Here is a 15,698-nt window from a genome sequence, read left to right on the forward strand (position 1 = left end):
CTGGAACAGGTTCAGCTTTATATATGTGTTCCTGGCTTCACTCATGCCTGAGCATCAAAAACAAAAACCTCCACCTGTCAGTAAGACATGTCTACAGTATATGGACTCTTCCCAAACCTTCATGAACCCTCAAACATTCAGTGTTTTTCCACCCACGGGGTGGGTCGGTTGGGTCAGTAACGGTTTGGACTCATAGCTGTATGTGTGCGCCACTGAATAGTCCAGCATCATTTATATTATAGTGAAAATGTCAGGTTGGCAAATCTATGGGCAGTCACCACACCATAAAAGCCTTTATCTCTTTAAAATGGAACAGTTTAAGTGTAACTTAAAGAAAAAACATTAAAAACAATATCCTAAAATGGAAATACGAATTGGACATTTTGACTATGCAATTGATAAGAACATAATTAAAACCAAACAAGGAAAACTTACAAAGACATAGATGTTTCAATCATGACATTTATGGTACAGTTTAATGCTATATCTCACCATATTTGGTGGCCATTTTTTCTTAAAAAAAAAAAAAAAAAAAAAAACAGATGGTTAGGCTTCCAGGAAAGTGGGACAGGCCAAATATAGACAACGGCAGTGTATCGTCATCAACAACACACTGTTAAAGTGCTATACAGAATCTCACAGTTTGATATTGAGTTTATAAATAACCATGACACTGCCAACATAACTGCATGAAATAGAGGAAATATTCAAAGGCATGTACAAGTCTTTTCAACACCCTAAAGATCTGTCAGAAAACAATATGTTTTCCATTATTTCTATGTTTCTATATAAATACATATATTTTCAAGTATCTAATGTACCATAAAAACTGTTTAACCAATCAGACAAAGCATGTTTGACAAACCAGAAGATTTAGGAAGCAGAGACTCTGGTGCAACAGGAATCTTTTATTTCACATAATTCACAAGGCAGTGACCTCCAGCAGGTTGTCAAGAACAAGTACCAAATAATCTCTATTCACGTTTAGGAACATGTCAAGAAAACAAATTACAACACAATACATGATACAGAAATTCTCTTGAGGGGGCAACTGATCTTGAAATGCTTTTTTAAGATGCTGGATATACAGAATCTAACCAAAGAGTAAGACTTCAAATATGTTTTAATAAAAAATGGAATGTAATTTTCTTATTTCTTTTTTTTTTGTTCTTTTTTTTGGGGGGGCGGGGGGGGGGGGGGGAATCCAGAGAGGAGGCTGGTTTTGAGATGGCATGTTGGATGAACAATAAATTTGGCATTTACTGTATATGAACTACATTCCATACTTCCGTTACAATTCTCTATTGACTAATATTATGCATTACATTATGCCAGTTTCCCACAGCTACCTTTAAAAACCAGGTCACCCACATTCAGGCTAAACGTACATTTAGAATTTCCGCAAAAACATTAATTAAAAACCGGGTGATTCTCATGAAAACCTGTCAAGAAAATGTCTTAGTCATATTTAACCCCAAATCAATACAAAAATATGAAATGACAGACTCAGTATACAGTATGATCTTTTTTATTATTACTAAAATCAGCAATGAAAGGCAGGACCAAGTGACTACTACTATGATGTACAAATACTTTACAATTAAATAATAAAATTTTTTTTTCCACATTGCAGTAATGAGAACTGGGGGGTAAAATATGCGTAACTGTCATGAAATTAATGTCTCAATGTAAACGAATCTCCATTGACCCTTTTCACAGACTGTGATGATACGTCTTATTTAGCAGCGTAAATCTAGCAAACTCTTTTGTATTTGCAATTTTTCAGCTAATTAGTATAAATTTGTAACATTTGTACTATATTACCCTGGAATTAGTTTTAAAAAATGAGTTAATACAGATGCAATGATGTTTCTAACACAGCTGCTGAAAGAGTGACAGTTAATTTGTCATCTTCTTCTGATGTAATCCATCACTCTCTATTTTTTTTCTTCATTTGGAAACATAAGTGGCTTTTTTTATGTTGGAGCAAATAGTGTGGTCTCCCATTCACTGCCTTCGAGTTGTAATAATTTACTTCCGAGTTCCAAAACACGGAGGTGTGAAAAGGGTCTATGACCTAAAAAACATGTAGTTTTTGTTCCTTTTGATTTTGGAGTAAAATAGGTTCCGAACATTTTGCTTGAATGGTTTCGTGAGAATCACAGAACCTTAGTTAATTGCAGCATTTCTAGGTCAAGCACTTGATGGAGGCAATGCTTCTCACTGATTTAGACTACAGAACTCATTCAGTTTCTAAGTCAAACTAGGAATGGAAATTCACAGTAAACATTACAAATGAACCCAAAGGCAACAAAACATTAATTGAAATTGCTTTCCCAGTCTAGTAATGGAGCTACAAGCGTGAAACTCACAAAAACATGTTGTGGTCATATTTCACCCGGAAAAAATAAGAAAATATATTTAGCATGAAGCATTTACTTTATGCAGAAAATACAATTTCTTATTTTTCTCTTGATTTAACCCAGATAGGCTTTGTGAGATTCACCAAAGGAGAGAAGAAACCTGCCCAAGTACTTCAGATTTTCTAAGGGCCAAGAAAAAATCTGCTAAATAAGAATGAGATGGAATTGAAAGAGATTAGTCTTTGTTTCACAAAAGATAACATCGTTAAGACAATTCTTATTTACAAAAATGGCTTGGAGACTTCATAAGATGGATTTGAAATGTTTACATATGGTACATGAGTCATCCGTTTAGACTCTATTGTTAAAGGCCAGGACGTCACCTGGTGCCATTTGCATTAAACTTCATGCACTATTCAGAATACACAATTTATCAGGCCTTATTTCCTTTTAAGTCCCTGTTACCTGCATGTTATTAAGATATGTAGTTAAAGGGGTATTTACCTCTCGTCAGTGACAGATTGAAATTCACTACTTGCATTCTGAAAGTGTGTACTGGAGAATATGTGTGTGTGTGTGTGTGCACACCTCCTAAATGTAAGAGAACCAACCACACGGGTAGCAGAATGTTCAAGATGCCAAAGAGCACACCCCCCCCCATGAACCTTCCCATTGGCCTCTGAAAATCAAAACATCTGCCTGTCAAAGAGGTGGCATTCACACACACACACATATCTAAGTGTATGCTGCTATTTTTCAGCTGCCTTATCAGCTCAGAAGGAAAGAACTTTGTAAACACTGTTTAAACACGCTTATCTGTATTATACAGAACGTCTCAATATCTTGAGGCAGGTTTGGAAGCCTGAATGTGTTTGGGAGCGGCCCAGTTCCTGATGATGAGCATGCTGTCAGATTTGGATTAATCTGTATTAAATTGTGTCTTCTCCTCATCTGTGGGGATGGGTCCAGAGAAAGTGTGAGGGCATATACCTGATCTTCAACCTCAACGAGCTCATGCAAGCTACGACTGTTGATCATTTCAGCACGTTTGGCAAAGTCACCTATTCTTTTACCCAAAGCAGGTTGTGATGTTCAGATCTTTCTCCATTCTTCAGTACGTTTCTTCAGAGATGCTTCAACATCTCTACTCAGACTCCACATTCACAAACACACACAAAAACTAAAAAACAAACAGGCATATTTTTTCTTTAGACTGAGGCACAGAGTTCAAGATCAGAGTCATCAATCCAGGATGCCACTGTGTCGGCTCAAATTTTATCATGGAATCTTCCAGTCTCAGACTCAGACACTCCTAACAACGGTCATCCTCATCAGTGTCACTTAGAAGCTCGCAGCCTGACGTTCCCGCTGTGGCTTCTGCTAGTCGTTTACGGAAATGTCCATTTGGCACCTGCCAAGAGTGACGTAGTTGAGGGGCAGAGCTGATCGTGTTGGAGCGGCCCAAGCTGGTTGCTATGGCAGCCTCAAAAGTAAGAGTCTCCTCCAATCCACTAGAGTCCGGACTGTTAACGTCCTCTTGCAGTGAGAGGTATGGCTCCGAAATGTAACGGTGGGGGGTGGAGTGGGCGACGGCGGTGCCTGGACCGGTTCCAGTAGGCTCCTCCCCCTCCTCTGTGGGCAGGGCCCGTGCACGGCCCACTCCCGCTGCTGGATTTGCACGGCACACCAAAGGAGAGTAGGAGATGTGGGGTCGAGGGCGCAAGGGCGTTTGTGGGAGCTGACGACGCCCTCGAGGTGTGCCTGAATCAGAGGTAGAGGGACCAGGACTGCATGAATTATTTCCCTATAAAGGAAGAGATTGAATGAAGGATTGTGGGTAAACAGAGAAAGACAAACAGAGCAATTAGGTGATGAAGAGATTGAGGGGATAAACAAATGTAGAATCAGAACATGAAATCTACAGAGGAAGAAAAGTGATGTTTTGCGGTAGAAAACTCGCTGTCAATGCCAGAGCATTGCTATATGACTAGATTGCTTCTGAATTGTAATCTGGTAATAATTACAATTTACATGAATAAAACTGCAATCGGTAACAATCTCTTGGATTATATTTTTGTAGGTAATCTAATCTGATTATTTTTGGATTACATCTTATCAAACTCTTTCTTATTTAATATCACATGTATTTGAGTTGGATAAGTTATACTATTTTGACACAAATGTTGCTTAAATGCATTTATGAAAACTTATTAAATAAATAAAAATTTTAGATTGTATATGATTTTTGCATTATACTTGCTATCTGTCTGTTACTGAGTGTAATAGCACAAGGCACTGATATGTAGGCCTATGTGTTGGCCAAGTTAAAGAAAAGATGAAGAAAAAGAAAAAAATATTTTTATTTAGAAGAGGACTTTTTTTATTATTATCTTCCAGGTTTATTTTTTTATTTTTTGTCCAGACTTTCAGAATCAGTCATTAGTGAAGGTCACAAAGTGTGTAACTTATTTTAGTGTAAAAAGTGTCCTAGCCTAAAAGAATATTCCAGGTTTAGCACAAGTTAAGCTCCATCAACAGCATTTGTATAATGTTGTTTACCACAAAAAATTATGTAGGTGAAGCAAAAATCACCGTTACAACTCAACTCAATTTTTTTTTTATTTATAGAGCACTTTCAAAAACCGCACTGGGTACCAAAGTGCTATACATGGAGTTACAAAAAATAAAATCACATACATACATCTTAAGAATACAACAAGCATTTAAAACCGACAAAGACAGGATAAGAGAAATTAACATAGTACAATTTATAATGCAATTCATTAAAAGCTAGGGAAAATAAATACGTTTTTAAGGCCCCCTGGAATGACACTAGAGACGGAGATGATTTCATGGCCAACGGAAGCTCGTTCCAAAGTCTAGGGGCTGCCACCGCAAAAGCTCTATCACCTAGAGTTTTAAGGGGTGATCAAGGAACCGACAGACAGCTAATCACCAGAGCGGAGAGACCTTGAAGGTTGATGCAAACTTATTAAATCAGAGATGTGCTCTGGTGCTAAACCATGGAGAGCCTTAAATACATATAGCAACACTTTGTACTGGATTCTGTATTGAATTGGTAACCAATGTAGGAAAATCAATACAGGGGTAATTTGGTCTCTTTTCCTCGTTCCAGTTAAAAGGCTAACAGCTGAATTCTGTACCATCTGCAGGCGAGAGAGAGAGGCCTGACTCACACCCAGATACAAAGCATTACAATAGTCCAAACGAGAAGACACAAAGGCATGCACAACCTTCTCCAAATCATCAAAAGAGAAGACGGACTTCAACTTTGCTATAGATCTAAGATGGAAAAAGCCATTTTTAACAACAGCATTTATTTGCGATCAAACTTGAGCTCAGTGTCAAAAATAACACCCAGGTTTTTCACATAGGAAAGTTTTGTCCCTGGAAGCAATGACAAGTTGCCATCTAAATTTACCCCACATCCCCTTTGACCAAAAAGAATAAACTCTGACTTATCCTCGTTTAATTGAAGAAAGTTGTTTGCCAACCAACACTTTACATTGGCCATGCATTTATACAGAGACTCAAAAGAGGGTTGCTTCCCATGTTTAATAGGAACGTAAAGTTGAAAGTCATCAGCATACAGGTAGTGTATTCTATGCTTATCAAAGATCTTTCCAAATGGAAGTATGTAAAGGGAGAATAAAACAGGTCCCAAGATGGAGCCCTGAGGAACCCCACACGTTAAAGGAACAACTGATGAAGAACAGTTCTCTAAACAGACTGAAATTTTTCTACCCTTGAGATATGAAGAGACCCAGTCCAAGGCTGACCCCTGAATACCAATCTGGTCTCTTAGGCGATCGATGAGAATGTCATGATCGACTGTATCGAAAGTGGCAGTACTAATACATACTAATACATTTTTTAAATCAAAAGTTGCATTTGTTAACATTAGCTAATGCACTATGAACTAACACGAACTGACAATGAACAATTATATTTTTATTAACATTAACAAAGATTAATAAATAGTGTAAAATACATATTGTTAATTGTTTGTTCATGATACCTAATGCATTAACTAATGTTTACAAATGGAACCTTATTATAAAGTGTTACCAAATAATCTACCAGGTCAGGCGGTATGACATAAGGTATGTGCACATGTGTGTGTCCTCACCTGTCTGAGTGTTGTGTGCTTCCTGCCCTCACTGGGCGATCTAGAGTGGCGTCTTTCTTGTGACTGGCTCCTCTCTTCTGAGTTACAGCGAGACACATCTGGAGACAGCAGGTGTCTTCGCTCTTTAGATCGTCCCCTCTCCTTGTCCACTGGCTCCCGCAGGTTTGACCTGATAGCTGCACGTGCACAAAAATACAGTTAACATGTTTAGACACACATACGTATGTTTATATTTATATTATATGAGGTGTGAGCTCGTGAAGTGCATGTGACAATAACACAGTCAACAAAACAACTTTTTAGCATTGTCCTCACTGACTGCATGCAAATTATTCGTTCTTTTGGTTGAATCAGTAAGATGACAAAACAGATGTGAACCAAAACTTTTATCAGTCTAATTACTCACCGGTTGCAAAGATGACAAAGTGTTGTTAAAATTACATATCTGAGTTGAAGTTGAGTTGAAGTACTAAATGTGACCTGAGTCTCTATTCCTCTGGATCTGGATCTCATCTTATGGTCTCATACAAGACAGTGTCTCCAGCATACTAAAGATAATAATAACCTCTACCATAGTGTGCACAGTATCATCACCATTACAGAGAATTTCAAGAATTCCATCTCTCTGAGCGTGTACACTGTATCTGAGTGTTTGGAATGAATGCTGCAAACTGACCTCTGAAGCTTCTTTGCCTCGGTCTCTCTAGTCGATCAGGGCTCACCCTCTCCAGAGAAAACTCCTCCTGCCAATCACCATTGACACACTGATCACCAATTGTGGAGAACGAGCGCTTCATCAGTTTGTTCTCTGAAGACACCTGCTGTACACATAAAACATAACAGAGAACAAACACAACATGAAAGACAAACCCAAAGAGCAAACATGCATTAACAAATGGCCACACAAAAACAGACACAAAAATGAAACAAATTCATGTTACATTTGTTGGATTTGGACTTTATCTCGCTTTTAAAACATACAGTGATATAATAAAGAAGAATGTAAATTAAAGAGTTCTTGTAAACAAAAGAGTTTTGAACAGAGCTCTAACGAAGGCAAGTACAACTTTTTCACAATCCCTGCTGGAAAAACCAGGTCATACCAGTTTAAAGGGGGAATATTACACTGTACATTATTTTATTTATTTTCCCTCACTGTGGCCCACTTATAATGGTAAATTTAGCAAATTTAGCCCAATCACAAACTATAGTTCAATGCCCATCTCTCCTTTTCCCAATTTTGCACCAATCACAACACTGATGCTAACTATAATCTCACCCATGAGGCAGATTCAGAGAAAGCAGCTAGCTATAGCTAGGCTAAGCAAACACAGGCAGCAGTACCTGTGACTCTACTGCCAACCGAGGCATGGATGAGGCTCGGATAGAGACGCCTCTCCCTGGCACCAGCAGAGGATCGGCCTGCAAGCTAGTGGGGCACAGCTCACTGCTAAATTCTTTGTGCTCTGGCACCTAAGCAGTTAGAGAGTGAAAAATTAGGGAGGAGGGAGAGACATTAAGTCCTTATGCAAGAAAATGAATACATTCATGTCGAGTAGTGTGTCACCGTCAGGTCATACTCAAGAAGCATTCACTCTAACAGTAATTTGTAGTGACAAAGTGACCAGAAATCATTTTGAGACATAAGCCTTGGTGGTTTCAGGAGACATGAGCTTTGGTGAGGCAATGCGGGTGTGTCCAGAGATGAAAATGTTAGTTTATTTCTATGCAAATGAGCAGCAATGCAACGTGGCACTTTATATTTGCTAATTATTTTTTATATTGCTCAATATTAGTCTTCCTATGGAATTCCAAGTTCATTTCATACATTAATAATCGTTCATCTTGTTCATGATCAGAGACTAGAAACGGTTCAAGGAATGAAAACATTGTGAATTAAGTCCCTTTAAATTGTTAGAGTAAAAATATGGTAACCAGTTAATCATCTGTTAATTTTGTGCTAATATTTTTTCATTAAAACAAAGACCAAAGAGTTTATTATAGTACATTTTCGGAATTACACCACTTTCCTGTTTGATTCTGAAGGAAACAGCTGGTTTAAAAACAATAATTTGGCCAGCAAAAAGTGATATTTAGTCCAAATGTGCCCATGCAGTGTGTACGTGGTTGCACGAGAGAGATTTAAGCAATTAATTAATTAATTTCAGATGACCAGATATACTGTATATATGGAATATTTTTTTCATCACTGTTCATTATATTAATGCATTATGCACTGCTGCAATTTATATACAAACACTTTCCTCTGCAAAATATTAATGTTCAGGGCCACTTTTTAATTTTTGGGTTTCAAAATGTACACAACCTATTAACTGTTAGTAACACTCATTTTAAGGATGGAGTTACTATGTCAATGCCACATTTTTTGTATAAAGCACATTTTAAAACAACTGATGTTGACCAAATTGTGTACAGTATCATGCATGAGAAAAGCAGATAAAATAGACAATAAACAACTAACTAGAAAAAGTAAAAGTGAAAAAAAAAAAAAAAAATCACACCAAAACAAAGAATTAAAAGTTGATTAAAAGCCAATGAAAATAGATAGGTTTTAAGCATAGATTTAAAAAAGATAGAGGTGGAGCAGTTCTGATTTGTACCGGCAGGCTGTTCCAGAGCTTAGGGCCAGCTATGGTAAAGGCACGATCACCTCTTTGCTTCAGTCTGGATCTGGGAACAGAGAGCAATCCGAGATCCCCTGATCTAAGAGATCAAGACTAATTGAGTGGGCGCAATAAATCTGAGAGATATTGTGGCGCCTGGCTATTTAATGGTTAAAAAACAAATAATACGATTTTAAATCAATTCTGTATCTAACCGGCAACCAATGCAGTGAAGCTAAAATTGGAGTGATGTGTTCATATCTGCATCTGCCCTTCAGATGTCTGGCTGCACCATTTTGGACCATTTGAAGATGAGAGAGAGATGATTGATTTACTCCGATATAGAGGGAGTTACAGTAATCTAAGTGTGACGAAATAAAGGCATGTGGGACCAAAAAACAGATGTTAGGCAGAATGACTGCCTCGGTCATCATTCACTTCCAATGCATGAGAATGAATGGTGACTGACTACCATACTGCCTAACTTCTCCTTTGGTATTTTAAGGAAGAAAGAAAGACATACATGTTTGGAACAACATGACGGTGAGTAAATGTTGATGGAATTTACATTTTTGGGTGAACTAGTCCTTAAAAACATCTAGAGGTTCACCTTAGTTGGAAGTAGAGAGGCAATGTAAAAGGAGAAAACAGGAAAGCAAAAGCAAACAAACCAAAATACAAGCACAGAAATTCATCTAAGCTTGTTATTTTCTACTCATCAATTATATAAGGCCTGGAGGTCACCTTGACTCAGCCCCTTCTTCCACCCCTTTAGAAACTACAGTACATCAACATACCCTTCCAAACCTTTAAAAAAAAAAAAAAAAAAAAAACAAGCAACTCCTCTGTTAAAAGCCAAGACCAAAAGCCAAATAATATAGCAATGACAATAAAGCTTCAGTTGTGGAAAGAGAATGAGCCAGGAGAGGTAGAAATGCCATGCAGGGTTGTGAACTAGAAAAGTTAATGAACATGCAGATTAATTCCTAACGATTAGAGACATTAATCCAATCAAATGGTAGTTTAATGTTTTGGAGGCAACCAACTGATTAATTGAGAAAACGAATTACCATCTATGTCAGTAGGAGTGATACACTGTTAGCATGTGTGAATTAATTTTGGGATGATTTACATTAGAATACTGTCTGTCAGAATGTTATATGGATAAAACCTTTGTTTATGAGCAAGTGCTGTCAATTAAAGTTGGTGCTTTGCAAATTAGATTCAGAACATTTTTGTTCCACCTTGGGTGTCAATATTTCCATGCTATTCATTAAACTCTTACAGACTGATCTGAGATGTTTTAGCTGTGTGGTATTCAGACCCTGTTACTCTAATTATTTGTTTTGTATACCTGGGGTACATTTCCCAAAAGCATCGTTAGCCAGCTATGGTCGCAAGTTTCATCGTTACCAACATATGTTCCAACGAACATTCGCAAACAGCGTCGCAAAGTTGTGTAGTTGGAACTACAGCTCTCCACCTGTGGTTAGAAGCATAGTTCCTTGTTTAAAGTGTCGACATCATTGATTTCGCCGCAGCTTGGGTGTGTTCTATTCAGACTTATCACCCCTATGCCCTATTCCTTTCAAATACTTCACCATCCACTTAGAGAGCTTTGAAAGGCTTGAAGTTTGGTGCTCAAAGTTATTTTTATTGGAAATTCAGTTTAAAACGATTTTCGATCGTGACTGTCACAATTGTTCTCCCTTCGAAGTGCCCTCCGAAGGCATTATTTATGATGTTTGGAACGCAGGATTGGCTTCGTTTTCGCGTAGAAAAGGTGAGTTATTTGATTATTTACAAGCGAATATCTTTGTTACAACATTTTGCAAAGAGAAATTTCACATATGGCTATATATGTAAAACACAATATGCATGTTAATGGTTTTCACTGATATAAAAAGTTATCTGTACTGTACATAGAGTATATGCAACATAGTCTGCAGTACTTTGTGTATAGTGTTAGAAAAGCCCTACAGTAAGTGTAAAATTCATTCATTTACATATTTCAAAATATTACACTTTCATATGTAAAACATAATTTCCCAAATCACAGTGTTATTTTATATAGCCAATATACCCAAATAAATGAACAATAATTATAGAAATATACATGTATGACCATATATCTGATTTCTGTATGGGATAACATGTCTATGTAAGTGGTTTTGTGTTTATTGTGAGGTGTTCACAGAAGTAGAATATAACAGAATATAGAATATTCTCAATAGGGTTTGTTATAGAAAACAAATGTATACTTCTTGTTTGCAGTAGTCTTTCAATTAATGTTTGCAGGGGAAAAAAACAGACCAATGTAGGAAATTACACAAAATGTTTATTAACACAAGTTAGTTTATTAATAGAAAATACAGTAAACAAACTGTATTTAAAAATGAAAAAAGTAACCAAACATTTTCTGAATTAAATGTTCTCTGACTTCTGCTCCTGCAGGATGCATTCTGCCTTGATGTGGGTTCAGTGGATCATCATCATCAGTAGCAGCAGCATTTTCATCATCAGCAGCACCAGTATGACCTCCTCTTCCTTCTCAGGAAGTTGAACAAATTTCCGTGACTGCAATGTTGTGACTGGAATTTTTTAGGTGTTTTGGGGAAAGTCAGCGTGATGTTCATAACCTGTAACAGCAAAGGTGTTACTGCTTTCACAGCCTTGCTGACCTAAGATTTGCTGAGCCACAGGCCATCACCAACCACATCCATAAAACTTTCCATAGCACAATAATGCAGTGCAGCTAAGCACTGCACTGCTGGGCTTAAGGTGTAGTTTCTTCTTGTGGCCCTTGGAAGGTTTGGTTTCACAACCTGCAGAAATTCAAGGATCTTGGTCCTTGGAATGCAGAATTTTCTTATGATGTCGTCAGATAAAGAGTCAAGTGGGGAGAAATTTGTCCTTATGTAGGCATTTATATACACTACCTGACTTCTGCGTCACCTTCAGTGCTCAAGCTGTAGGATTCTTTGTAAAGCCGCCATTGTTAAGCATTTGATACACACACAGAGAGAGTCATTAATACACCTGCTATTGGTGGACCTGAGGAATGGATAGAAACACCTTGGTGGCTAATAATCATCTAAATTAACTAGCTAAATGTGAGCGTTTCATCAATGATTTGTGACAGTAATAGGGTGCAGCTTAATTTGATTATCAAATTATTGTATTCATCTGTTAATGGGTTTGCTTTCATGCTTTTTTTTTTTTTTTTTTTTATAGTTTTCATGCTGTGGCTTGGGAAAAATGAGAAGTAAGGCCTCTCTTTAGAATTGTCTGAGGATTTAAATAAAGGATGTATTTTGTGTCATGTTTGGCTTATATTATCATGGCCATTATCTTGTGTATCGAGAAAATCTTTACATAGCCAGCTTTAGTTACTTGACTGTTGTAGTGTACATTGCAAAACAATAATGGTTTGTATTTCATTCCATACATAGGATTCTTAATCACACAAACAGTATATAATTTATTAATGACATTATTCTGGTAGTTGATAATGAAGTAATGGCATTGCATGATATGATTCAAACAATAATTGCTTACATTTGATCTGGCATTCCAATGCTACTGTGATCACCTATTATGTGCTCATTTCTACATGTTAAACTACTGGATGATTTCCCAGTGTATTAGAAAAGCACTAACTCGAAACATGTTAAAAATGACAAGAGTATTTTTGGTCATCAAATGGGATATTATATTTTGTATTTAAATTCAGATTGTGAAGGGTTTTAATTTCTCACACAGCTTCACCAGAGCCCAATTTGCCAGACCCAGTCTGTATCTTTCACTCCATATATATTTAATTCTATATATTTTATTGTGTCAAGAATAAAAGTGGCATTCTTATTGGTTTTTGAAAAATGTGCATATGTATGTGCTCAAGTGCCCCGGAGGTAAGAGGGAAACCCCACTATTGCAGCTCAATGCTACGAGAGGTTGCAATGAAAACAAACACACCAGCAACAGAGGGGCATGTGAAAATAAAGCGTAACAACGGAGAACAGAAAATAACAGAAGTAGTCCTCAGATAACATGTTCGTTATTTACAGCAGCGTCACGGGGAAATAACGTTGCTGTAGAGCTGTTTACTGACCGAACCGCTTGTATACTGTAGTAAAGAGTATGCCACTTACAAAGTGCATATAAACGTAAATGTCTATTTCGTGTCTTAAGCAGTTTTTTCACAATAAATGGCTTTCTGTCCATGTAAATGAGCTGTTATAATTTGATATCCTTTGATCTCTGCAGAAGTTTTTACTCCACCCCCTAACGTCATTAACGACAGTTTGAATGATGGATGTGCGACATAGTTACTAGGGTTTCGGGAAACAGTTGTGACTAGCTAGTTAGCTTCTCTAACGATGCATCGTACTATGGTGGTTAAGCAGTGAGTTAAGTCGTTGTATGGGAAATGCACCCCTGAATAATTCATTAACTGCCATGGAATTAAATAGCGAGCATGGGCTTAACTTTGCATACAGTTTTAGAATTTTAAATAGATGATAATTTGAATGTTTATTCATAAAACCAAATACTGTACAAAATAGCTTTCAGGTATTTCATGCACATACGCTGGCCCCACAGAATATTTGAACACTTAAACCACACTTTACAACTTATGAATGTTTTTGCATCACAAAAATGACCAAGGGCCATTTAAAAAAAAAAGAAGAATAGCACAAGCACACATTTTAAGCAAAATATTTTACAATAAAATTTTTTTTTTTTTTTTTTTTTTGGAGAGATTCTGGTTGTCAGTCGTTAGCTAATTCTGAGAAAACCTCTAGCATCTGCATTTCTTTGCAGATGTCACTTTTTCTTATATTTTGTTGGTCATGCAATTAAATGTATACTTTTAAAAATGCCCAAATACTTTCTGGAGATATTGTCAGTCAAATTAATAAAATAAAATAAAAACAGAAAGATATTTTAGTTTGTGTATTTTCAATTTAGTTGCTCCTACCATGCTCTGGAGGTGATAATGGTGTTGGTATTCCTCCCTGTTTTCCATGGACTCTTGGGCCATGGGTTGCATGAAAAGATCTTGGGGGGAGATGGGACTCAGTGCCAAAAACCCACCTCTGGTGCTGAGAAAACAACAGAGAAACTTGTCAATCATGCTCATGTTGGCTTGCATCTGTATATGCTATACATAAGTGAGATCTTTGTGTGTAAGCTATATACAGGACGATTAACAGATCAGACGGTGACATGAAATGATGACAGATACAGGGCCAACTTACAGTAAAGGGATAGTTCACCCAAAAATGAAAATTCTCTCACTATTTACTCATCCTCATGCCCTGCCAGATGTGTATGACTTTCTTCTGCAGAACACAAACAAAGATTTTTAGAAGAATATCTTAGCTTTGTAGGTCCATACACTGCAAGTGAATGGTGACCTTATGAAGCTCCAAAAAGCATAGACAGTCGTAGTAAAACTCCAGTGGTTAAATGAATGTCTTCTAAAGTGATACAATCACTTTGGGTGAGAAACTGCTCAACATTTAAGTCCTTTTCACTATAATTGTATTGTTCTCTTTGCTCTCCAATGTGCGTTCATGAGGGGGCCGAGTTCACGTAGCCTATCCTGTAACATAAGTGTGTTGGCATGTTCACGCGAGAACTGTCGCAATACAACCGGAAGTAAGGCTCGGTTTATTAAAACAGAATGCTGTACACAAGCTTCACTGGTTTTGCTTTCATTTAATCATGCCAGCGTGCTTACGTCACACGAGAGGCTGTATAAACTTGTTTCTCTCATGAACACGCATTGGAGAGCGACCAGAAAGTAAAGATTTATAGTGAAAAGTCCTTAAATATTGATCTGTTTATCGTCCAAAGCAATCGAATCACTTTAGACAATAATTTAACCACTGAAGTCGTATGGATCACTTTTACTATGACTGTCTGTGTTTTTTGGAGCTTTAAATTGCTGGTCACAATCCATTTGCATTGTATGGACCTACAGAGCTGAGATATTCTTCTAAAATTCTTTGTTTGTGTTCTACAGAAGAAAGAAAGCCATACACATTTGGGATGCACACGCACGCACACGCGCGCGCGCGCACACACACACACACAACATGTACAATTACAGGGCAGATCCTGCACTGTGTGTCAGGAATGGCAGAGCCTTGGCACTGCATAGAATGTCCTGTGGCAGTGAGGATGCATCCATGCGTTGGAACATCGGAGCATGTTTCTGCAAGACAACAATACAGGGTCAGTGCAATCTCAGAGCTAAGGACAGGGACCCAGAACACCCCAAAAACAGCACACATTTCCAGCTTCAGGAAGTCAACACTTTAAACTGAAACATGATACATTTTAGTAGTATTTTTCAGTAAATTTAACAATATTCCAAACAAGTAGATGGCAATCTTCCTATATCAACATCAACAAGATTTTAGGTTAAAATTTCTTTGAAAGTGTAAGTATGTATATTTTAGGTTCTGTAATTGGTGACCATTTCTTTTAAGGTCTAATACTTTTTTATCACTATTTTGACTTCACTAGTTCATTTTACATAGTGCTGCGGTG

General features: G+C 37.3%; 1 protein-coding gene across 1 annotated transcript in view; it reads right to left on the bottom strand.

Annotated features, from left to right (window-relative positions):
* Positions 1-893: 893 nt before the first annotated feature.
* The window catches only part of LOC127424478 (voltage-dependent R-type calcium channel subunit alpha-1E-like), a 171,280-nt gene continuing 156,475 nt past the window's right edge, over positions 894-15,698 (bottom strand). Inside the window, exons 43-48 of the mRNA XM_051669745.1 lie at positions 15,254-15,360; positions 14,119-14,242; positions 7,858-7,986; positions 7,190-7,331; positions 6,514-6,689; positions 894-4,167 (exon numbers count right to left, since the gene is read on the bottom strand). Coding sequence (XP_051525705.1) covers positions 3,676-4,167; positions 6,514-6,689; positions 7,190-7,331; positions 7,858-7,986; positions 14,119-14,242; positions 15,254-15,360 — 1,170 coding nt within the window. The 3' untranslated portion in view covers positions 894-3,675. The remainder of the gene's footprint in view (positions 4,168-6,513; positions 6,690-7,189; positions 7,332-7,857; positions 7,987-14,118; positions 14,243-15,253; positions 15,361-15,698) is intronic.

This window comes from Myxocyprinus asiaticus, chromosome 33 (assembly GCF_019703515.2).
Source record: "Myxocyprinus asiaticus isolate MX2 ecotype Aquarium Trade chromosome 33, UBuf_Myxa_2, whole genome shotgun sequence".
Classification (NCBI taxonomy): domain Eukaryota; kingdom Metazoa; phylum Chordata; class Actinopteri; order Cypriniformes; family Catostomidae; genus Myxocyprinus; species Myxocyprinus asiaticus.